Source organism: Dasypus novemcinctus, chromosome 19, assembly GCF_030445035.2.
Source record: "Dasypus novemcinctus isolate mDasNov1 chromosome 19, mDasNov1.1.hap2, whole genome shotgun sequence".
NCBI classification, from domain to species: Eukaryota; Metazoa; Chordata; class Mammalia; order Cingulata; family Dasypodidae; genus Dasypus; species Dasypus novemcinctus.
The window spans coordinates 49,856,514-49,881,369 of record NC_080691.1 but is presented as its reverse complement, the minus strand read 5'-3'; the positions used below and the strand labels follow the sequence as shown (position 1 = coordinate 49,881,369).

General features: G+C 43.5%; 1 protein-coding gene across 1 annotated transcript in view; it reads left to right on the top strand.

Moving 5' to 3' along the window:
* Window positions 1-22,197, top strand: part of LOC131273039 (cationic amino acid transporter 4-like) — a 96,659-nt gene extending 74,462 nt beyond the window's left edge. Inside the window, 3 exon segments of the mRNA XM_058281017.1 lie at window positions 20,463-20,936; window positions 21,210-21,838; window positions 22,075-22,197. Of these exon segments, the coding sequence (XP_058137000.1) occupies window positions 20,463-20,936; window positions 21,210-21,838; window positions 22,075-22,197 (1,226 nt within the window).
* The last annotated feature ends 2,659 nt before the right edge of the window (window positions 22,198-24,856 follow it).

Genomic DNA, 24,856 nt, shown 5'->3' with positions numbered 1-24,856 from the left:
ATGAAATGGCTAAAGAGATTAAGGATACTAAGATGACACTGGATGAGCAAAAAGAAGACTTCAAAAGCAAACATAGAAAAGCAGCAGATCTTATAGGAATGGAAGACACAATGAATGAAATCACAAATACACTGAGGCATATAACAAGATTTGAAGGGGCAGGAGAAAGGATCACTGAGCTTGAAAACAGGGCCTCCAAAAGCAAACATATAAAAGAACAGATAAAGAAAAGAATGGGAAAAAATTCAACAGAGTCCAAGAGAACTAAATTACAGCAAGAGACATACAAACATGCTTGTCATGGGTTGCACAGAAGGAGAAGAAAAGGGAAAAGAGGCATAAGGAATATTGAGGAAGTAATGGTAGTGAATTTCCAAACTCAATTGAAAGACACAGCTATCCCTTCCCAGGCCCAGAAGCACAACATACTCCCATTTCAATAGACATCCTCCAGGACACATACTAACCAGAATATCAAATGACAAAAATAAAGAGAGAATCCTCACAGCAGCAAGAGAAAAGAAAATCATCACATACAAGGGGTGTCAAATGAGATGAAATGCTGACTTCTCATCAGAACCCATGATACATTTAAGATACTGAAAGAAAAATACTGCCAGCCAAGAATCTTATATCCAGCAAGACTGTCTTTTAAAGGAAGCAGGCTTGGCCCAGTGGATAGGGCATCTGTCTACCACATGGGAGGTCCATGGTTCAAAGCCTGGGCCTCCTTGACCCATGTGGAGCTGGCCAACATGCAGTGCTGATGCACGCAACGAGTGCCATGCCTCGCAGAAGTGTCCCCCATGTAGGGGAGCCCCATTTGCAAGGAGTGCGCCCTGTAAGGAGAGCTGCCCAGCAAGAAATAAAGTACAGCCTCCTCAGGAGTGGTGCTGCACACACAGAGATTTGATGCAGCAAGATGACGAAACAAAAAAAAAAACACAGATTCCCGGTGCCACTGATAAGGATAGAAGTGGTCCCAGAAGAATGGACACAGAGAGCAGACAACTGGGGGAGAAGGGGTAGGAGGGGAGAGAAATTTTTTAAAAAAAGACTGTCTTTTAAAAATGAGGGAGCTTAGAATATTCACAGATAAATAGAAACTGAAGGAGTGTGTAACCAAAAGATAGGCTTTTTAGGAAATACTAAAGGGAGTGCTACAGCATGAAAAGAGAAGACCGGAGAGAGAGGCATGGAAGAAATTATAGAAAGGAAGGTTACATCAGTAAAAGCACAAAAGTGTCTATCAAACAATGAATGGATAAACAAAATGTCCTTTATACATATGATGGAACATTATTCCACTGTAAGAATGGAGTCCTGATGTATGTGACAACATGGATGAACCCTGAGGACATTATCTTGAGTGAAATAACTCAGACACAAAAGGAGAAATATGGGATGATCTCACTAGTATGAACTAAATATAATGAGCAATCTCATGGAGTTAATATCTACAATATGGGTCACCAGAAGATAGAATGAGGGTAGAAAATGGGGAGCTGAACTTAATTTGTGTAAAATTTGTAATAATGTTGATTGTAAATGTTTGGAAATGGAGAAAGAGGTGATGATAGCACATTAGTGAGGGTGTAATTAACAGTGCTGATATGAGGGTGTGATTGTGGTTGAAAGGGCAAATTTAGGGTTATGTGTGTCACTGAAGGAAAGCTAGAGGATGAAACATGGGACTGTGTAACATAGTGAACCCTGTTGTGAACAAAGACTACGGTCACTGGTACAAATATAAGAATGTTCTTCCATGAATTAAAACAAATGTATGTTACAATTACAAGGTTGTGGCAGTTTGAAATTCTTTCATGAATCCCAAAAACAGAAAGATTGTTTCTGAACTAATCCATTTGTGTGGGTGTGAGACCCTGTCACTGGACTACATCAATGAGGCATGACTCAGATTGAGGCTCTGCCCTCTGGCTGGGTATGGAGATTCTCAACAAAAAGAAGTTGCCATAATTGATCATGCAATGTGAGAAAAAGGACCAAGTTTCACCCACAGCTGAGATGCAAGCAAGAAGCCCCTGAGAGGTTCAAAGAGCTGAATCCCAGGGAGAGATGAGCTATATGCCTGACAGCTTCTAGCTAACTCAAGAAGAAAGCAGAGCAGCCTATTCCGATAGAGGAGACCTGGAAAGAGGCAAGCCATATGCCTGGTTGCCCACAGCTGGGCTCCAGAAGAGAGTAGATTCCAGAGGGGAAGGCAGAGACCTCTGCAGAGATCAACGGCCATCTTGCTTCTCCACATGGCTGGACAACAGGATCAACAGTACCTGACTATGGTGGAAAGCAACTCTGATGGTGCCTTGATTGGGATATTTTGCAACCTTGAAACTGTAAGCATTTACCCCTAACAAATCACCTAATAAAATGCAACACATTTCTCTTTGCATCGGCAGCCTTTGGCAAACTAAAACAAAGGTATTAATAATAAGGTGATATGGGAACAAAAATATACCTAAAGCAAACTATGGACTGTAGTGAATAGAATATATTAATATTTACAATGATATTGATAAACCTTTCTTTAAATTGATCAGGAAAAAGAAGACACAAAGTGCTAATATCAGGAATGAGAAGGAATATATTACTGATCTTACAGATGTTAAAATGATGGCAAGGGAAATTATGAAAACTCACACAAGAAGAGAGAACCAGAATACAATAAAATAGACAATTAAAATGGCCATATTGGGAAGTGGATTTGGCCCAATGAATAGGGCATCCACCTACTACATGGAAGTTCCAAGGTTCAAATGCAGAGCCTCCTGACCCATGTGATGAGCTGTCCCGTGTGATGCAGGGGTGTCCCCCACATAGGGGAGCCCCACGCACAAGGAGTGCACCCCATAAGGAGAGCCTGCCCATGTGAAACAAGTACAGCCTGCCTAGAATGGCGCCGCACATGCGGAGAGCTGACACAGTAAGCTATTGCAACAAAAAGAGACACGAATTCCGGGTGCCGCAAACAAGAATACAAGCAGATACAGAAGAACACATAGCAAATGGACACAGCAGACAACTGGGGGGGAAGGAGAGAGAAATAAATTAAAAATAAATCTAAAAAAATAAAGGCCATATCATGATCCAGTTCACTTAAAGGGTATTATTTTTACACCATATAATTATGATCACATTACAGTTCAGAAAACTTAGGCTATTTTCAGTTGTTTATAATTTTCTAGACTGGCTTTAGGACCCCCTGGCTCATGAGAGGAACAGTCTAGAAGCCCAGAAATTCTACTTCTGCCTTATCCTTAGTAGGCCTAAGAAAACTGGCTAAGTTATAGCTAACAGTCTAAATCTGATTCTAAACAAACTGGAGTACTGAGACAGAAAAAAAATTTACCCTTGGTTTTCAACATGGACTGCCCTCAGGGACAAATTCTTCAGAAAGTAATCAACTTTGTGATAAGGCTCATAGATACATAAAGTAGGATTAGGCACAATTTCTGCTGCTGAGATTACCGTTAAATTCATCTCGAGATGCAAATTCTTCTAACAACACCAAGGAAAAGTGCCTGAATGCCCAACATTTGCTCAGAGAAAGATCCGTAGAAGTTATTTGACCTTGTATTCACAGCAATATTGCACATCTCCCCCCTACCGGGAAAATCGGTTCAAGTTAAATTAGAACTTTTAAAGTCATCTTCAGACATTTCAACTTGAAAAGAGCATCTCATCCCAACAAAAACATGGCTCATAGCTCTTTTGAAAGTATTACTTAATCATGTTCATTTTTTTCCTGTTTTAAGACAAAGGATTTGCTAAAAATAACAGCTCTTAAAAATGGTGAACTCCACAAATTTCTTCTAATTCTGAAACATCTGTTTACATGGTGGTAAAAGAGGATCCCTTTCCTTTACATGTGGAATAATTCCTCTCTAAATAAACATAAAAATAAAACAAACATTTGAGCAGCTTGTTTTCAACTGTGCAATGACCAATAAAAGCAGTCTCTACACCAACTTTAAAAAAATTTTTTTAATATATTGAAATATATAACTCATACATAAACATACATAAACAATAATGTATAATAGCTGTGAACTTACAAAACAAACATGTAACATCAAAGAAACATATATAACATCTCACCCTACCACCAATAACTTGCATTGTTGTTGTTTTCTTTAAAGATTTATTTTATTTTATTTCTCTCCCTTTCCCCCTCCCCATCCGAGTTATCTGTTCTCTGTGTTCATTTGCTGTGTGTTGTTTTTGTCCACTTCTGTTGTTGTCAGCGACACATGAATCTGTGTCTCTTCCTGTTGCGTCATCTTGCTGCATCAGCTCTCTGTGTGTGTGGCACCATTCCTGGGCAGGCTGCACTTTCTTTCACACTGGGTGGCTCTCCTTACAGGGTGCACTCCTTGCGTGTGGGGCTCCCCTATGTGGGGGACACCCCTGCATGGCACGGCACTCCCTGTACACATCAGCACTGTGCATGGGCCAGCTCCACACAGGTCAAGGACACCTGGGTTCAAACCGCAGACCTCCCATGTGGTAGACAGACGCCCTAACCACTGGACTAAGTCCACTTCCCTACTTGCTTTGTTTTTAAACCTTTTTAACTAATGATTAAAAGAGTATTGTCAAATATTACTACTAAACAAAGTGTTTTTCCCCTAACCAATCCAATTATTTTCTTTATATCATTTATATATAAACATACATAAAGAATTAAGTGTATAGTAAAAGTTTTGTACTTACAAAGCAAACATGCACAACATCATACAGAGGTCCCATACCAAAAACCTCCACCAACACCTTGCATTGTCATGAGAAGTTTGTTACAAACTATGAAAGAACACTGTCAAAACCTTACTACTAATCATAGTTCTTATCTTACATTTGGTGTTTTTTTCCCCAACCAACCCTATTATTATTTTTTAAATATAATTTTTATGACAAGTTATAAACTTATAAAACAATCATGCACATGTGCAGAATTCATAAACAACACCCCTCCACTAACACACCACAATGTGGTGTGTCATTTTCTACAGATAAAATAATATCATCTGATTTTTGCCATGTCCATAGTGTCCATTTGGCTCACATTTTCCATACGCCTCAGTATCAACACAGTACATCTTTTGCATAGATGCAAGAATATTATATTAGTACTACTAACCACAGTCCAGAGGTCACTCCAGCTGTATTTTTCCCATGCTTCTCCACATTCCCAACACCCTGCAGTACTGATATACATTTGTTCTAGCTAACAAAGGACACTCTTGGATCTATACCATCAGCCACAATTCTCACCCACCCCTTGGTTTATTGTGCTATCCAGTTCCTAGATTATTCTCAAGCATCTGTCAAATAGCATTTACATAACTAGATTACCATTTTCAATCACATCCCCATTTATAAACTAGCTGTTACTCACTGTGTTACCATCCACTCTATACATTTGTACAATTTTACAGTAAAGATAATTAAAACTTCTACACACATTAAACATCAGTAGTCCACTCAGTCCTCTTATCTCCTTTAAGAATCCACCACTGGGAAATGGACTTGGCCCAATGGTTAGGGCGCCCGTCTACCATGTGGGAGGTCCGCGGTTCAAACCCCGGGCTTCCCAGACCCATGTGGAGCTGGGCCACGTGCAGTGCTGATGCGCACAAGGAGTGCCCTGCCACTCAGTGGTGTCCCCCCGCATAGGGGAGCCCCACGCGCAAGGAGTGCACCCCGTAAGGAGAGCCGCCCAGCGCGAAAGAAAGTGCAGCCTGCCCAGGAATGGCACCGCCCACACTTCCCGTGCCGCTGACGACAAGAGAAGCAGACAAAGAAATAAGATGCAGCAAACAGACACAGAGAACAGACAACTGGGGGAGGGGGGGGCAATTAAATAAATAAAATAAATCTTTAAAAAAAAAAAAGGAATCCACCACCTACCACCAGATCTTGAAGATATTTTCCAATAATTTCTTCTAGAAGTTTCACGGCTCTTGCTTTTATTTTCAGTCCTGTCATCCATTTTGAGTTAACTTTTGGATAAAGTGTGAGATAGGGGTCCTCTTTCCTTTCAGCTATGGATGGCCAATTCTTTTAGCACCATTTGTTGATTGTTCTGCCCGCAATGTGTGAGTTTGACAGCCTAGTCAAAAATCACCTGACCATACCTGTCAGGGTCTGTTTCTGAACCGTAAATTTGGTTCCATTGGTCTATTGTGTCTGTCTTTAGGCCAGTACCATGCTGTTTTTACCACTTTAGGTAGATATTATGATTTAAAGTCTGGAGATGAGGGTTCACTTTTCCTTTTTATGATGTTTCTGGCTATTCAGGACTCCTTACCCTTCCAAATAAATTTAATGATCGTATTTTCAATTTTTTCTTTAATGCTAGTGGAACTTTTATCAGGATTGCATTAAATCTGTATATCAGTTTGATTAGAATTGACATCTTAATGATATTCAGTCTTCTAATCCATGAGCATGGAATGTTCTTCCAGTTATTCAGGGATTTTTAAAAATTTCTTTTAACATTGAAAGTGCAGTTTTCTGAATACAAGTGCTTTACACAATTGGTTAAGTTTATTCCTGACTATTTTAGTTTTATCTGCCATATTTTATTTTTACCACTCTTTTGACACTTTTAGTTACTTTTATTGATGTAGTTTTCATTTCTAGACTCTTCCAGACCCCTCTCTCCTGTCTTTTCTTTTCAGGCTCTAGCACACCCTTTAGCATTTCCTGAAATTCTGGTCTCTTGCTTAAAAATTCTCTCACTTTCTGTTAATCTGTGAATATTCTAATTTTGGCCTCATTTTGAAAGACAGTCTTGGTGGATATAAGATTCTTGGCTGCAAGTTTTTGTCTTGTAATATGTTAAACATATCAGACCACTGTTTTCTTGCCTCCATGGTTTCTGGGGAGAAATCAGTCCTTAATCTTATTGGATATCCCTTATATGTTATGCATTGCTTTTCTCTTGTTACTCTCAGAATTCTCTCCTTGTCTTTGCCCTTTGACATTCTGATGAGTATTTGTCTTGGAGTTGGTCTATTTGGATTTTTTTGGATGGGAGTACATTGTGCTCCTTGGACAGGGATATCTATGTCCTTCAGTAGGGTTGGGAAATTTTCTACCATTATTTCTTTAAATATTCTTTCTGCCCCTTTTCCCTTCTCTTCTCCTTCTGGGACACCCATGACACGTATGCTTGCACACGTTTTGCTATCATTTAGTTCCCTGAGAAGTTGTTCAATTTTTTCCATTATTTTCTTCATCTGTTCTTTTGTATGATCACTTTCAGAGGCCATTTCTTCAAGCTCACCAATCTTTCTTCTGCCTCCTCAAATCTGCTATTATATGATTCCAGTGTTTTTTTTTATTTCATTGATTGCACCTTTCATTCCCATAAGATCTGCTATTTTTCTATGCATGCTTTCAAATTCTCCTTTGTGCTCATTCAATGTCTCCTTAGCCATCTCATTGAATTTATTAAGGAGATTTGTTTGAACATCTATGATTCATTGTCTCAACTCCTGTATGTCATCTGGAAGCTTATCTTTTTCCTTTAACTGGGCCATAGCTTCCTGTTTGTTGATGTGGATTGTAATTTTTTGTTGGTGTCTTCACATCTGGCTTAGTAGAGTATTTTTTCTAGGTGCAGTTTTTCTCTGCAGTTTCAGGCTCCTACTGTTTCTCCCTTGCTGGTTGTGCAGTACAAGCCAAGCATGTAGCTGGTGCTGTAAACTATGGAGGCTCAAGCTGCCCTCTTTGCTCCAGGGACCAATGAAGCTACTTCCAACTTTCTCCTTTGCCAGGGGCAGGGACAGAGTCACAGTTCTGTGGAATAACCCATGTGCAGGCCTAGATTGTAGTTGCCCAGAGAGACCGATGAAACTTCACATCCCTTTCTCCCCTGCCGGGAGCAGGGATGGAGCTGCAGGTATGGGCAGCAATCTATGCAGTGCAGGTCCAAGATGACCACAGTTGCCCTGGTAGACTTCTGAGTTTCAGTCTATGTCAGTGAAAGTTCCCTGCAGTTACCTATGTAGGCTGGTGCAGGGCTCCTCAGCCTCCACCCCCCTAGAGGCGGCACTGAAGCCTAGGCTAGGGCTGTAGGCTGATCTGTGTGAAAGAATCTGGTTCCTGCTGACACTGAGAGTTTCAGTCAGCCAAGCTTCCCCTCAGGCTGGGGGCAGAGTCAGAATGGCAGCTACTGCCCTTTCTGACTTGGGTTCGTTCTCACCCCAGCTGTTCCCAGGGTTATCTCTTAGCCAGCAAAGTCTCCCTATCAGTAACCATAATTGACAGCCAACTGTGTTCTCCTCCCCTATTTCTGGGAAATGGAGCTTCCAATTCCCATCATAGGACAGCTCCTGGGGCGACTCGTGCACCAGAGTAGGATGATCACCAACCTCCGTGGTTTGGCTGGTAATTTCCCAGAGAGGCTGGCGCAGGTCTCCGCAGCTTCCTCCCTGCTGGAGGTGGCACTGGGGCCTTGGCTAGACCTGCAATATGATCTGGATGGGAAGAAGCCAGTCCCCACCAGCACTGGGATTCTCAGTCCGCCCTGCTTCCCCTTGTGCCAGGAGCGGAGTTAAGATGGCAGCTTCTGGCCTCTTTCTGACCTGGACAGGCTCAAACCTTAGCTGTTCTCAGGAACATACTGTAGCCCACTGAATTTCCTCATCATAGCTGAAATTGGTGCCCAACCATCTCTTCCTGCCCCATTTTGGGGAAGTGGAGCTTTCCATTCCAGCCGTGGAACAGCTCCTGAGGTGGCTTGTGCTTCCAGTAGAGGATGGGCACTGGCCTCTGTGCCATGGAGCACCCTATATACGAGTCTTATCTGCAGATGGGCGGTCTCCTCTTTCCACTCCAAGGATATTGCATGGTATTCTTCTGGCCTCCTGGAGGCCCCAAACTGGTCCCTCAGCTACATCCAGAGAACTCTGGGTGTTTGCTAACTGCCCTGTACCAGGAGCTGACTCTAGGAGCTCCTTACTCAGCCACCATCTTGCTGGTTCTCCCTCTATACCAAATTTTACAACGGGCGGGTGCAAAGGATTGCTTTGGTCATTATAAAATAATATGTTTTTAGGAAGTTGAACATGCAAAATAGGCACTCAACCACTGAGCCACACCCACTCTCCAATCAGTAAGTTTTTATAAAGTTTGGAGAGGGGAGAGGAAGTCGAGGCTCAGTGGTGACCTGCCATCAGGCACAGTTAATTGGGGACAAACGGTAGTTGACCTGGACCTTGCAAAGTCCTGCCAAAGGTTCTTCTGGCCTCTGTCCACATAAGCTGTCTCTTGAGCATCCCTTGTTTTGGATGTGCACAAAAACAGCGGTGTTGATTGGGCTCCAAGAATGTGTAATGTATTAATTCAACAAGTGCCCAGCAGAAGCCTGCCCTCTGTGGGGAAACAAGAATTCTCATTAATGGTGGATGGAAGGGAATCTGACAGCATCTATGAAATCAGAGCCACCCCACTCCTGGCATTCATCCCAGGTACACAGACACCTGTAAGATATGGCACCCACTCAGGTGACTCACTGCAGCTTCATGTGCACTACCCTGGAAACCATCCAAGTGTCCAGTGATGGGGACCAGTTGGAATAATCCAAGGTCAGGCCACTCAATGGACTATTAAGCAGCTGAAAACAATAATTCACCTCTTCATCTATGCTGATTCAGGGAGTTCCAGAATTTTTGAGCAATGAAAAAATAAGGTGGAATTGTAGGTACGGTGTGCCACCTTTCATGCAAAAAAATGAGCAAAATACCCCTATGTATCCCAATTTGCATTAAAAATAATAAAAGGAAGTAAAAACTAAAATATTATCAAATGGGGAAAGCAAGACATCTCAGCTCATACCGTTTCTGCAGTTCTCTTTCTAGATGGTATAAACCTTGTCTAGTGCATTCAGTGCCTCAAACAGAAGAGACAAATAGGAGAGATGAGGCACATAGGCGCCCCGTTACTTCCGTTGCTCGGCCTCCCTCGCTGAGGACATCGCGAGGGTATAATGATCGCAATTGGCCAGTTTATATTCTTATGGCGAGGTCCTCCTAATTGGTCGTCGATTTGGGTGGGAAGCGGCAGCCACGTGGGGTGTCTGCACGGAGGGAGCTTACCCAGACCGAAGCCCATACAGTTAGCCGCCTGCAAAGTGGGACCACGCTCTGAGGTTTTACAGGGGTGTGAGAAGTTATGAGGATTAGTAGCTGTGAAAGGGCTTTGAACACCCCTGCGTCTGCAAATACATGTTAGTGCCCAGCTGCGAACCACTTTAAGACTCAGATCCGCCCTCGAGGGCAGACATGTTGCCCCCATCTTGCAAGATCACGTGATGTCTCCCACGTGATGATTTCCAGAAGGGAAGCGGGGAGGGGGGGCTCGAGGAGAAAGAGGGAAGCATTAAGTGTACCGCTCCAAAGGCTTAGGGACCTGACAGGGTGGGGAGGCCTTGAAGAATCATGAGAGCTTTCCAGGCAGCAAAGGGGGAGGGCAAGCATGGGGACAGGGAGGTCTGCGAGCTAGAGGTTCCACCACGCATCTGGGCTGCGGTGAAGTGGGTGATACTTGAGGTATTGGGTATGTGGTGCTGGCATGACCAGGACAGGACCAAGGACTTTGATTTTGTCCAGTGGGCTAGAGCTGGACAGTAACAGATGTGGGTTGGAAACAGGTTGGACTGGCAAATTGGGGGCAGTATATGGCTGCAGCCTGAGGCAGGGGAGAGGATGAGGCAGGAGATCCCATAGGGATCATTTCAGGAAGCCAAAAAATTATACATTCACACAAACACACACACTTTGCCAAAAGGCACACAACTTATAAAGATGTAATATGAGACCATAACAATGTAAAGAGGAAGGATGGAGATATATAGAAGTAGAGAGTTTGTATAGTACTGAAACTAGGTTGGTACTAGTCAAACTAGGTTGTTATTAGTTTAAGATGTTCATTGTAAATAGAAAGAAAACCACTAATAAAACAACTAAAAATACATAGAAAAGGAAAACAGAAGTGGATAGATAAAGCAATTAAATACATAAAAGGGGAGCAAATGTGGCTCAAGCACTTGGGCATCCAGCTCCCACATGGGAGGTCCCTGGTTCAGTTCCTGGTGCCTCCTAAAGAAAAAACAAACAGAAAATGAGCAAACAACAAGGGGAAAAAAAACAACAATGAGCAAAGAGAAGAGGGAGACATGTCGGATGTGGAGGTGGGGAAGGAAATTTAAAAGGCAGGCATGAAATAATTGTGGAACAAAAACATATAAGACACAGAAAACAAATGGCTGAAGGGCAGAAGTAAAACCTTCCTGCTCAGTTATTACCTTGAATGTCCATGGATTAAACTGCCCTATTAAAAGGCAGGGATTGGTAGACTGGGTGAAAGAGCATCATCCATCTATATGCTGTCTGTAAGAGACTCACTTTAGATACAAAACACAAAGACACTGTCACTAAAGGGTGAAAAAAATACTCCATGCAAAGAGCAATCAAAAGAGAGCAGGAGTCACTATAACATTCTTAGAATACACTATAAATAAAAAGATAAGGGAGCAGATGTGGATCAAGTGGTCGAGCTCCTGGGTAGCGGACTTGGCCCAATGGTTAGGGAGTCTGTCTCCCACATGGGAGGTCCACGGTTCAAACCCTGGGCCTCCTTGACCCATGTGTAGCTGGCCCATGCGCAGTGCTGATGTGTGCAAGGTGTGCCGTTCCACGCGGGGGTGTCCCCTGGATAGGGGAATCCCACGTGCAAGGAGTGCACCCCATAAGGAAAGCCGCCCAGTGCAAAAGAAAGTGCAGCCTGCCTAAGAATGGCACCACCCACATGGAGAGTTGATACAACAAGATGAGGAAACAAAAAGAAACAGATTCCCGTGCCACTGACAACAACAGAAGCGGACAAAGAAGATGCAGCAAATAGGCACAAAGAACAGATAACTGGGGTGGGGGTGGGAAGGGGAGAGAAATGAAAAAATAAATCTTTTTTTTAAGTGGTTGAGCTCCCACCTCCCATACTTGAGGTTCCAGATTCAGTTCCTGGTGCCTCCTGAAAAAACAAAAGCAAGCAATCAGTGAAACAAACAAACAAACAAGTGAGGGAAGCCAATGTGGCTCAGTGGTTGAATGCCAGCTCCCCACATAAGAGGTCCCATGTTCAATCCCCCAGCCCCAGTACCTCAAAAAAAAAAAAAATTACAAGACAAAGAAGAGTATGTTATATTGATAAAAAGATTCAATCAAACAAAAAGATATAACAATTATAAACATACATATACCTCACAACAGAGTCCCAAACATATGATGCTATAAGGGAAAAAATGGAAAGATGAAATAGATAGTGCTACAACAAAAGTTGGAAACTTCAATACACAAATTTCAATAATTAATAGAGGAGGCAGAACAAGATGGCATCCAAGTGAGTGCACCCTCCTCATCTCTCCTGCAAAAAACCAGCTGAGAGGGGACAGAATCTTGCCCGAGGGAGTTGTTTTGGGAACCTAAAAAGCAGGAGGTTTCTGGACATCGATCTGGAGAGAGTGCGACAAAAGGAGTGTTTACTCAAGGTAAAAGCAGGGTTTTCTGGCACTTGTGCCCGAAGCTGTCAGAACACTAAACCCTTCCCCTACAGCTGATAGTTGCAGCATCCCCTGAACACTGCCGGTCACATAGTGGCATTCCGGAGCACCTTGCTTCCCAAATCTGTGTTCCCTGGGCCCATGCTCCCTGAGCCCACTTTTCCTGAACACAGATCTCCCCAAATCAGGGCATTCCCGAGCCCTCTGGTCTTAGACAAACTCCGAGAGTGGGAGTGTTCTGGGGAGAGGTGTAGAGGGGCCCAAGGAGGGTGGGTCCAATTGTCTGGATCCCCGTTTTTGAGCTTGGGGGAACATGCTATTTGGCTTCAGGAGAGGCTAGGAAGAGAAGAGAGGTGAATTTTCTGAGGCTCCCTGATTTAACTAAATGCCCTGGTATAGGGAAAATTGGCCTGGGAGAAGGTGGAGTAAGGCAATTAACTGGTCCTGAACAACACACCTAAGGAAGGGGGACAGTACAACGTGCTTGGTAGACTTCCAACAGCATATTTAGGGTTCCCAGCAAGGTGTGGGTGCTAGCTCTTAAAGAGACTGAGAGTCATTATTTTCTGTGGTGAGTTGGTTTGGCAGGGTCCCATTTGAATCTTGGAGGGGAGCTCTTACACAGGCTTCCTGCTGCCCTGGGAAAGAGAGATAAGAGGAAGGGAGAAAGGGGGAAGGAGAGATTCCTAAACACTTTATTCAGATGTAAAGAGAACTCCTTGCTTGAGGGCTTATCTGGGTTTTTTTCTTTTGCTGTTGTTCCCTTGTTTTCTTGTGTTTCCTTCCTTTTATTCTCCACTGACATTTTTTTTTCTTTTTCTTTTTTTCTATGAAGTGCTGCAGGCAGTGTTTCTTGTTTGTTGTGCTTCCTCATCCTCAATTTCCGCTTTTCTGTGTGTTCTGATTTTGGCTTCAAATGCTATCACTTTTCCTTTACATCTTCCTATCTTCCATCTTCTGTTGTTGCTCTTACATTGCACCTCTCTTTGTATAGCTCCCAATTTTTCCTACTTTTTATTTCTAACACCTCTATTCTATTTTCTATCTTTTATTCACTTTTTTGTTATGTTCTTTCTTTTCTCTTTTCCTCTCTTCTGATCACACTGGCTTTTTAATTCATACTATATTTTTCTCCATATTCAGTTTCCCATCTCATTGTAGGCTCTCCACTTTCTTACTGTTATAATGCTACACAGCGTACGTGAGTTGAATATTCATTCTCCTATGTCTTACATGGTTCAGCTAATAATTACTATCAATACTGCTATTATACTTTTTCTTTTCTTTCCTCATTTACTTTCCTTGGCCCTAATCATTTTCCATCAAGGGAACTGAGACAACAACAGGAAATAGAATAAGACAAACAAAGTGTCAAAGAGAAGACAACACACACAAACAAACAGCACCTAAATAAGCCCGAAGACTAGATGGAGAAGCTAATCAACTGAACAAACCCATCAAGATAAGATGATGACCAGACAACAAGAAAAAAATACAAACTATACTAATAATCAGGAAGACATGGCCAAAGCAATGAACAAACTAAAAACCAGGAAGAGGAGAACATCAAACATCATATCAAAGTTCTCCAGACAAATATCATGGGCCAAATAAGTGAAGACAAGGAGGAGATTAAAGATATTAAGAGAACACTTGCAGAGCATACAGAAGAAATTGTAAACATACCCAAAAGATTACAGATATGATGGTGATGAATGGCACAATCCTAGAAATCAAAGCTACACTCTCAGCAAATAACACAGATTTGATGAGACAGAGGAAAAAATTAGTGATATGAAAGACCAGTACCTCTGAAATAAAAGAGATAGCAGAATTGATAGATGAAAAGATAGAAAAAATCCAGCAGGGTCTTAGGGATCTGAATGACAATGAAAAAAAAACCACACAAACATGCACATTATGGGCATCCCAGAAGGTGAAGCAAATGGAAAGGGAACTAAGGGGTACTGGAGGAAATAATGACTGAAAATTTCCCAAACCTATTGAGAGACATAGATGTACATGTCCAGAAAGCACAACACGCCCAAAACAGCATAAATCCCAACAGGCCTACTCCAAGACATATACTTGCTAAATTATCCAATGCTCAAGACAATGAGAAAATACTGAAGGCAGCAAGAGAAAAGAGAACCATCACATACAGGAGAAGCTCTATAAGATTAAATGCTGATTTCTCATCTGAAACCATGGAGGCAAGAAGGCAGTGGTATGACATAGTCAAGGTACTAAAAGAAAAAACATTTCCAGCCAAGAATACTCTACACAGCAAAGCTGGCATTCAAAAATGTTGGAGAGTTCAAAATATTCACAGATAAACAGAAAATAAGAGAGTATGCCAACAAGAAACCTGTCCTTTAAATCCTTTAAGAAATACTAAAGGGAGTCCTGCAGGAGTAAAAAAAAAAAAGAACAGGAGAGACAGAGTTGGATGAGACAGTAAGAAAAACCAAAAAAAACCCAAACATATATAATATACACAAATCCAAAGAAAATATGGCTAATGTAAGTAATTCCTTGAGAGTAATAACACTGAATGTCAATGGATTAAACTCATCTGTCAAGAGACAAAGATTGGCAGAATGGATAAGGAAACAGGACCCATGGATATGCTGTCTACAAGAAACCCATCTTAGACCCAGGCATTCAAGGAAGTTGAAAGTGAATGACTGGAAAGCAATCTTACAAGCAAACAACAAAAAAGGACAGGAGTAGCTATATTAATATCAGACAAAATAGACTTTAAATGCAAAATTTCTGTGAGAGACAAAAATGGACACTACATATTAGTATAAAGGGGAATCTTTCAAGAAGAAAGAAGAATCATAAATATTTATGCTCCTAACTAGGGCCTCTCCAAATATGTGAGGCAAACACTGGACAAACTAAGTAAAGGAATAGATGCTTCTACAATTATGGGGGGGACTTTCATAGACCATTGTCACCATTAGACCGAACATCTCAACAGAGAATCAATAAAGAAATAAAGACATTGAACAATATATTAGTGGATCTGGACCTAATAGACATGTATAGAACATTACATCCAAATACAGCAGGATATACATTCTTCTCAAGTGCACATGGATCATTCTCCAAGATAGACCACATGCTAGGCCACAGAGAAAGTCTCAATGAATTCAGAAAGATTGAAATCATAAAAAAAAAATAATTACTCCAACCACAGTGGAATGAAGCTGGAAATCAGCAAGGGTGAAAGGACCAGATTAGGCAAAAAGATATAGAAGTTAAGCAACACACTCTAAGACAAAGAGTGGGTCAAGGAGGGAATCTCAAAAGAAATCAGTAACTACCTTGAAACCAATGAAAACAACAACACAACATATCAAAACTTATGGAGTGCAGCAAAAGCTGTACTGAGAGAGAAAGTCATAGCCATAAATTAAATACATCAAAAAAGAAGAAAGAGCTAAAATTGAAAACCTTACTGCACACTTGGAGGAATTAGCAAAAAAAAATAACAAACTAACCCCAAACAAACAAGAAAGAAAGAAAGAACCAATATTGGAGCAGAACTAAATGAAATGGAAAATAAGAAGGCACTAGAAAAAATAAACAAAACCAAGAGCTGATTCTTTGATAGGATCAATAAAATTGAAAAGCCATTAGTTAGACTAACAAAGAAAAATATAGAGAGGATGCAAATACACAAAATAAGAAATGAGAAAGAGGATATCACCACTGACCCCACAGATATGAAGACTATCATAAGAGGATACTTTGAAAAACTATATTCAAAAAAAAAAAGGACAATTTAGAGGAAATGGACAATTTCCTAGAAACACATAAGCAGCCTATATTAACAAAAGAAGAAATTGATGATCTCAACAATCCAATCACAAGTAAAGAGATAGAATCAGTCACTAAAAACCTCCCAACTAAGAAGAGTCCAGGGCCAGATGGCTTTACATGTGAATTTTACCAAACATTCCAGAAAGAACTAACACCAATTTTGCTTAAACTCTTCCAAAACACCAAATTAAAAGGAATGTTGCCTAACTCATTCTATGGTGCCAACATTACAGTAATACCAAAGCCAAACACAGAAAATATAAGAAAGGAAAATTACAGACCAATGACTCTAATAAACCTAGATGCTAAAATCCTCAACCAAATACTTGCTAATCATATTTGACAACACATCAAATGAATTATACAGCCTGACCAAGTGGGTTTCATCACCAGTATGCAAGGATCGTTCAACAAAGAAAATCAATCAATGAAATACACCATATAAACAGATCAAAAGAAAAAAATCACAAAATCATACCTATAGATGCAGGAAAAGCATTTGACAAAATGCAGCATCCTTTCCTGATAAAAACACTGCAAATGATAAGAAGAGAAGGAACCTTTCTGAATGTGATCAAGGGTATATATGAAAAAACCCACAGCTAACATCATTTACAATGGTGAAATCCTCAAATCCTTCCCTATAAGACCAGTAATGAGATAAGGATGCCCACTATTGCCACTCCTATTTAACATTGTGTTAGAAGTACTTGATGAAGCACGGAGGCAAGAAACAGATATAAAATGCATCCAAATTGTAAAGGAGGTAGTCAAAATCTCACTATTTGCAAATGACATAGAAAGCCCTGAGCAATCTACAACAAATCTTCTAGAACTTATAAATGAGTTCAGTAAAGTCACAGGTTATAAGATCAATGCATAAATATCAGTAGCATTTCTGTACACCAATCTGAGGAGGAAATCAAGAAAAAAAATACTATTTATAGTAGTAACTAAAAAAATCAAATACCTAGGAATAAATTTAACTAAATATGTAAAAGACTTATACACAGAAAATGACATAACACTGTTCAAGGAAATCAAAGAAGACCTAAATAAATGGAAGAATATTCCCTGTTCATGGATAGGAAACCTAAATAACATTAAGATGCCTATCCTACCAAAACTGATCTACAGATTCAATGCAATCCCAATAAAAATCAACCCAGCATTTTTCACTGTACTGGAAAAACTGTGAAATTTATTTGGAAGGGAAAGAAACCCCAAATAGCCAAAGACATATTGAAAAAGAAAATTGGAGGAATTGCACTACCTGACTTCAAAACATACTATGAAGCCACAGTAGTGAAAATGGCATGGTATTGGCACAAGGATAGACACACTGACCAATGGAAGGGAATTGAGAGTTCTGATATAGATCCTTGCATGTACAGTCATCTGATATTCGACAAGACCACCAATCCCACTGAACTGGGAAAGAATAGCCTCTTCAAGAAATGGTACTTGGAGAACTGGATATTCATATGCAAAAGAATGAGAGAGGATTACCATCTCACAACTTATACAAAAATCAACTCAAGATGGATCACTGATCTAAATATAAGAGGCAAGACCACAAAGACCTCGGAAGACAATGTAGGGAAGCATCTATAGGACCTTGGATTAGGAAATGGCTTCATGAACTTCACACCCAAAGCACGAGCAATGAAAGAAAAAATATATAAATGGGACCTCTTCAAAATTAAAGTCTTTTGAAATGCAAAGGAGTTTATCAAGAAAATAAAAGAGAGCCTACCCAATGGGAGAAAATATTTGGTAACCATATGTGATGTTTAGGCTATTGTGTCAACTATGCCAGGTATTTGTACCCAACTGTTCAGTCAACCATGCACTGAGCTAATTGTACAGTTTCTTATAATAGTCTTTTATGATCCTATTTATTTATGTGTGGTTAGTCATAATATTCCCTCTTTCAGTTCTGGTTGTATTTCTTTTCATTTTCTTTTTTTTTTTTTCCCTTTGTTAGACTACCTAGGGTTTGTTGATTTTATTGATCTTCTCAAAGAACAAGCTTTTTGTTTTGTTGATTTTCTCTATTGTTCTTTTTGTTCTTGATTTCATTTATTTCTGCTCAACTCTTATTATTTCGGTGTGTTTGCTTTGGGATTAGTTTGCGGTTCTTTTTCTAGTTCCTCTCAGTGTTCACTTAGGTTTTTAATTTTAGCTCCTTCTCTTATTGTATACACATTCACAGCCATGATATTATCCTCTCAGCACTGCCTTCACTGTATCTCATAAGTTTTGGTAAGTTGTATTCTTGCTTTCATTCATTTTGAGTGAGCTACTAATTTCTCTGGCAAGTTCTTCTTTAACCCACTTATTATTGATGAATGTGTTGTTTAGACTCTAACCTGGAGAAAGATCCGTGAACACCTGAGAAAAATGTATATCCTGCTGATTTGGGGTACAATGTTCTATAAACATCTGTCAAGTCCAGCTTGTTTGTCATATTGTTGATGTTCAGTTTCCTTGTTGCTATTCTGTCTAGTTGTTCTACCGATTGATGTGAGTTGTGTGTTGAGGCTTCCAAGTATTATTGTAGAGATGTTAATTTCTCCTTTCAGTTTTGCCAGAGTTTGCTTCATATGTTTGGGCTTCATGTATTTTGGTTACATGCATAGATATTTATGATTTACATTTTCCTGGTGGAATGTCCATTTTATTAATATATAATGACTTTCTGCATATCTTATCACTTTTTGCTTTTTTTGGATGGGAATTTGGCCTATAATGCCCATGCCTGTCCTTTAATTTTAGTATTATCTTTTTTTAATTGAAAATGTCTTTAAAAAATAAATAACTTTATTTATACATTTTAATAAGACATACAATTCATCCAAAGTGTATGATCAATGGTATTTGGTAGAGTCACATAGTTGTGTATTCATCACTTCAATCATTATTACAACATTTTCATTATTTCAATAATAATAACAAACAAAAAACAGACCAAAAAAACAACAAAATTATTTACCTTTCAATCTCTCTGTTTCCCCTGCGCTACACAGGTGCTATTTCTGGCTACTCAACACAAGGTCCTCCAGGTTCATCCATATTATCATATGATTTGGGACTTCACTTCTTCTTACAGATGCATAACATCCCGTTGTGTGGATACACTAGAGTTGTCTATCCATTCATTGGTTGATGGGCACCTAGCTTGTTTCTAAATTTTGGCAATCATGAATAATGCTGCTGTGAATGTCAGTGTGCAGATGTCTCCTCGTGTCACTGTTCTCAGTTCTTCTGGCTAAATACCCAGAAATGATATTGCAGGGTCTTCTGGCAAATCTATATTCAAATTTTTTAGGAACTGCCAAACAGTCCTCCACAATGGCTGTACCATTCTATGTTCCCACCAACAATGAATAAGTTTTCCTATCTTTCCACATCTTCTCCAACACTTGTAGTTCTCTGTATTTTTAATAGTGGCCACTCTGATAGGTGTGACATGATATCTCATAGTTTTTATTTACATTTCCTTACTTGCTAGTCATGTTGAACATTTTTTCATGTTTTATTGCCATTTGTATTTCTTCTTTGGACAAATGCATATTCAAGTGTTTTGCCCATTTTTTAATCAGGCCATTTGTCTTTTTAGTGTTGAGTTGCAACACCTCTTTATATATCATGGATATTGAACCTTTATCAGACTTATGATTTCCAAATTTTTTCTTTTCCATTGAGTTTGCTGCCTTTTCACCTTTTGACAAATCTTTTGACTTTTCACAAAAGTGTTTAATTTTTATGAGGTACCTTCTATCTATTTTTTCTTTCATTGCACATGCTTTGGTTGTAAAGTCCAAATAACCACACCTACCACAAGGCCTTCAAGATGTTTCCCTACATTTCTTCTAGTAGTTTTATGGTCTTGGGTTTTATATTTAGGTCTTTGACCCATTTTGAGTTCATTTTTTTACAGGGAGTGTGATAGGGGTCCACTTTAATTCTTTTAGTTAAATGGATATCCAGTTCTCTCAGCACCATTTGTTGAAGAGACTGTTTTGCCCATTACCCCCATACCCAGACTTCCTGGCCTCTGGCATCATTCTTCTTCCCTCTGCCTTTCTCTCCTGCGGAGTCAGCATCTCCTCCTGGTTCAGCCACACCTTCACAGTCATCAACCTCTGCATCACCCTCTTTATTGTCATCCTGGGCTTCTCCCTGGCCAGTCTGGAAAACTGGAGCACCGAGGAGGGCAGGTTTGTGCCCTTCGACTTCTTGGGCATCATGGCTGGCACTGCCATCTGCTTCTATGCCTTCGTGGGCCTCAAACTCATCACCATCTCTAGCAAGGAGGCCCAGAACCCACGGAAGGCCGTGCCCATGGCCATCGCCATCTCTGTCAGCCTGGTGACCACAACCTACACCCTGGTCTCCACCGTGCTTACCCTCATGGTTCTCTGGCACAGCCTCGACCCACAATTGGCACTCGCCGACACCTTCTACCAGCGGGGCTACAGCTGGGCCGGCTTCATCGTGATAGCGGGCTCCTTCTGTGGTGAGGAAGCAGCACCTTGCAGGGTGGGAACTGGGTGGGGTGGTGGGGAGAGAGGCAGCTGCACGTCCTGGGCTTCCCGGGTTGACCCCTGCTGTGTAACTGTCCCAGGAGGGCTGTGATGATTAGAGAATCCTTCACTCCCACTCACCACCTTCCCAAATTTTTCAGTGGGCCTGTGACTGAAACTGGGTGGGAGGTAACTGAGCACTCCACACCCAGTCAGGCTTACTCACCCTTGCTGACGGGCCCCTCACTCCCACCCCTCTGCCACAGCAATGATCATGGTCCTGCTCAGGAATCTCTTCTTCCTGCCTTGCTTGGTCTATGCCATGGCGGCCGACGGGCTCTTCTTCCAGGTGTTTGCCCATGTGCACCCCAGGACCCAGGTTCCTGTGGTGGGCACCCTAGTGTTTGGGGTCTTCACGGCCCTCCTGGCACTGGTGCTGGACTTCGATGCTCTGGTGCAGTTCATCTCCTTCGGAGCACTGCTCAACTACACCTTCGTGGCGGCCAGCACTGTAAGGCTGCGCTTCCAGAAAACCTCTCCATCCAGGTCCCTGGGCCCAGCCAGCCCTGAGCCTGAGGCCAACTCCTCAGTGCCCCTCCAGCTGGTGAGCGATGAGCATGCCTCAGGTCCCGAGCCCGGGCAGTTGCGGCCAGCCCTGAAGAGCTACCTGGGCTTCCTGGGTGAGTGCGGCCACGGAACCGCTGTGGCTTGGGCGCTCGGCCTCCTGATGGCCTCTGCCATCACCCTGAGTGGCGTGCTCATCTTTGGGGACTCGGCCCTGCACCTCCCGTGCTGGAGCTATATCCTGCTGATCCTGCTCAGCAGGGTCACCTTTCTGCTCAGTCTCGCTATCCTGGTGGCTCACCAGCAGGAGCGTCTACAGGATACCTTCCAGGTACCGCCCCAACCCACGCCCTCCACCACCTCGCTCATAGTCCATCTGGCTCCATGGCCAGTTTCTGCCACTGCAGAATGAACGAGGAGAGCTTGGAGGGCTGGGGATGCCACTGCGTCCACCACCACCCTTTCTTTCTGCACGGGGTTGGGCACATGCTTCCCAAATCTCCCAAGGGGTAAAAGGAGGCCCTTGGCCAGCAGATCTTCCCCATAGCTCAGCCGTTGCCTGCTCAGACACCCCTGGTGCCCCTGACACCAGCTTTGAGTATCCTCCTCAACATCTACCTCATGCTGAATCTAGGCTACCTGACCTGGCTGTGCTTTTTCATCTGGCTGCTGATTGGTGAGTTGGAGTGAAGTGGGGCATGGGAGGTCCGGACGCTGAGCAGGTGGTGGGAAGAGGGCCAGGCGGGCTGGACCTGCCTCTCAGGCCCCTCCCACCACCACTGGACTCATGGTGTATTTTGGCTACCGCATCCGGCACAGCAAGGAGAACTTGCAGGAGCCACAGGAGCAGGCTGGTGTACACACACTATATGATGTTGCCCAGCAGCAATCTGGGGAAATGGTGCAGGCCATGCAGCCACCTGTCCAGGAGCCTGACCACATGAAACAGCCTGTCGAGTCATGAGGCCAGCCCATGGCCTGCCAGTGCCCATGCCGCTTCTGTCCTGGGCAGCTTGGGCTGCTGTGGGTCGGGGAGCCTCCGGCCCTCAGGTCCTCAGCTGACAGTGCTGAGTTCCGTGTCCTCGGTGATCGGGCCATGGTTAGCACTAGTGCTGTGGACCTGCCTAGCAACTTCCAAAGGATTGTGACAAGCTCTACCCACAGGCCCAGCAGATAGACAGGCAGGAAAGAAGCCCATGGTGCTGGAGATCTAAAATAAAACTTACTCAGCCATCTGAGTGACCTGCTGCCATGTGCACTATGGCATTCTTTCTGGCACTATCTACCCCTGGGAACCAATTGATTGCCCCAAGGCACAGCAGAGATGCTTAAAGCTCTGCAAAAGGGGAGGTCAGGGCTGGGCCAGGCCAGTGCCCTCTGCCCAGCTCAGAAGAGAGACATGCACCGTGGGCATAGGCCATGTCTCCAAGGGCCAAGGGGCCCATGATGGAAGTGGGGTCAGAACCCACATGAAGACTCCCTCCATGTCCCCCAAGAGCTGATCCAGGGAGCAAATGCACTGGCCTAAGGCTGTGATTCCCAGAGAACCTTTGGCTTCCCAGGACTCCAAGACAGTAGGGTGTGTGCCTGTTGGCCCTGGGACAATGAGGAACTTCTCTGGCAGGTAGGACTGAGCCCCAGAAAATGGCTCCAGAACTGGAATCTGGCCAGCCAGGTGGGGGCAGGTCTGCCTCTCTGACATCTCTTGGTAAAGTTTCTTTCAGATAGTTCTTCCCCCTGTGGGGCCTGGGCCTCCCAAGTACAGGTGCCCCAGGCTGGGGTGGGTAGCTGCCCAGACAGGTTCCTAGGCATGGCCTGGGGCAGCAGTGAATTCCAGATGCACTGGGTGCCTGTCCTCAGGGCTCCCAGGAAGCCGGTGGGCAGGGTGGGGCTGAACTGGGGATTACCAAGGACTCACATAAAAGGTCCCCAAAGCCCTTCAGTGACCAACAATGTAGCCCTTCTCTCTTCTCCCCCCCCCCCCCCGAGCCCTCCAGACCCTGGGGTGCTCCCCCAGGGAAAGGACTGATGCTCCAAAGCTGGACAGTTGCTACCCTCCATTCTGCAGACGAGCCCCAAAGCTGGATGAGACCTGCCCCAGGTGGCCTCTTGCTACCTTGCCAGGGCTCAGGCTGCATGGACCCCAGGGAAGGAGAGTTCAAAGGGCGGAGTCCACAACAGCCAGTGGGCAGCACCTGTGGGAGACAGGGGAGGAGGTGGTGCCTGTGGGAGACATGGGTGACAAAGTCTGGGAGAACAACCTGCCAGCAGCAACCAGAGATGTGGGTGTCCCAGGCTCTCCCCATCTCCATGGTTTCACACCAGGTCCCTGTATGGAAACAGATGGCTCTGGACTCCCATGTCAGGGAGCACCTGCCAAGATTGGAATAGGGAGGGTGGGAGGAGTTGGCAGGGGGAGGTAAAGGGAATTTTTCTGGGGGTATAAGGGTGCTGGTCTTTCCTCCCTGAGGTCCCCCACCCTTCCAGACCACTCACCTGGGAGGAACAGCTTCAGGCCTCAGGCATGAGTTGACGGGGGGAACAGAGCCTGGACCCCTGGTGTCACCACCTGGCTGGGGTGGCAGCAGTTCTGGGCCCATCTAAGGCATCTGGGCAGCCTGCTGTGGGGTTGTGAAAAACAGCTGGGTCCACATGGGGTTAGATGTCACCTTCGGCATCTTTGCCTGCAGGTAAGGACAGTGGATCAGGGCTCTGGCCTCCATCCTCCCAGGGAGCACAGCAGCCTGGCACAGTGGCCTCAGTGCCCAGCTGGCCCGCAGCTCACCTCCTCATACTTGTTCCTCCAGGAGAAATGGGCTTCTCCATCCACAAAGAGCAGCAGCAGGTCACAAAGGAAGGTGACCTTGGGAGAGGCAGGGCAGACCCACGTCTAGCTCCCCAACCCAACGTGCACCCCAAGATGCCACCCACAAGCACAGGGCACTTATGCATGCAGGCACCACAGCCACAGCCATGGGGAGCAGGTGGCGGCCACTCACCATGCCCAGACAAGCTGCTCCAGTACCCAGAGTGAGGATCGTGGGAATGAGCCTGCACTTCCCTGCCTGAGAGAGAGAGAAACCCCGGCTGAGCCAGCCTCAGGTCGTACCTGTGGCCCCATGTCTGCAGCCCTGTCTCCCCCACTGGGCCCCTCTGGCCCCTACCCACCCAGTGACCAGAATGTAAAAGCAGCCTGGGGACTTCAGGAGTCCCAAGGAAGGGTCAAGGAAAGCTTTAGAAGAAATGACCTCTGAGCTGACATCTGAAGATTGTTAAGTTCAGCAAGGGATAGAGCTGGGGTGGGATGGAGGGAGGAGTATATGCAAAGGCTGAATGAAAAGCAGGAGAG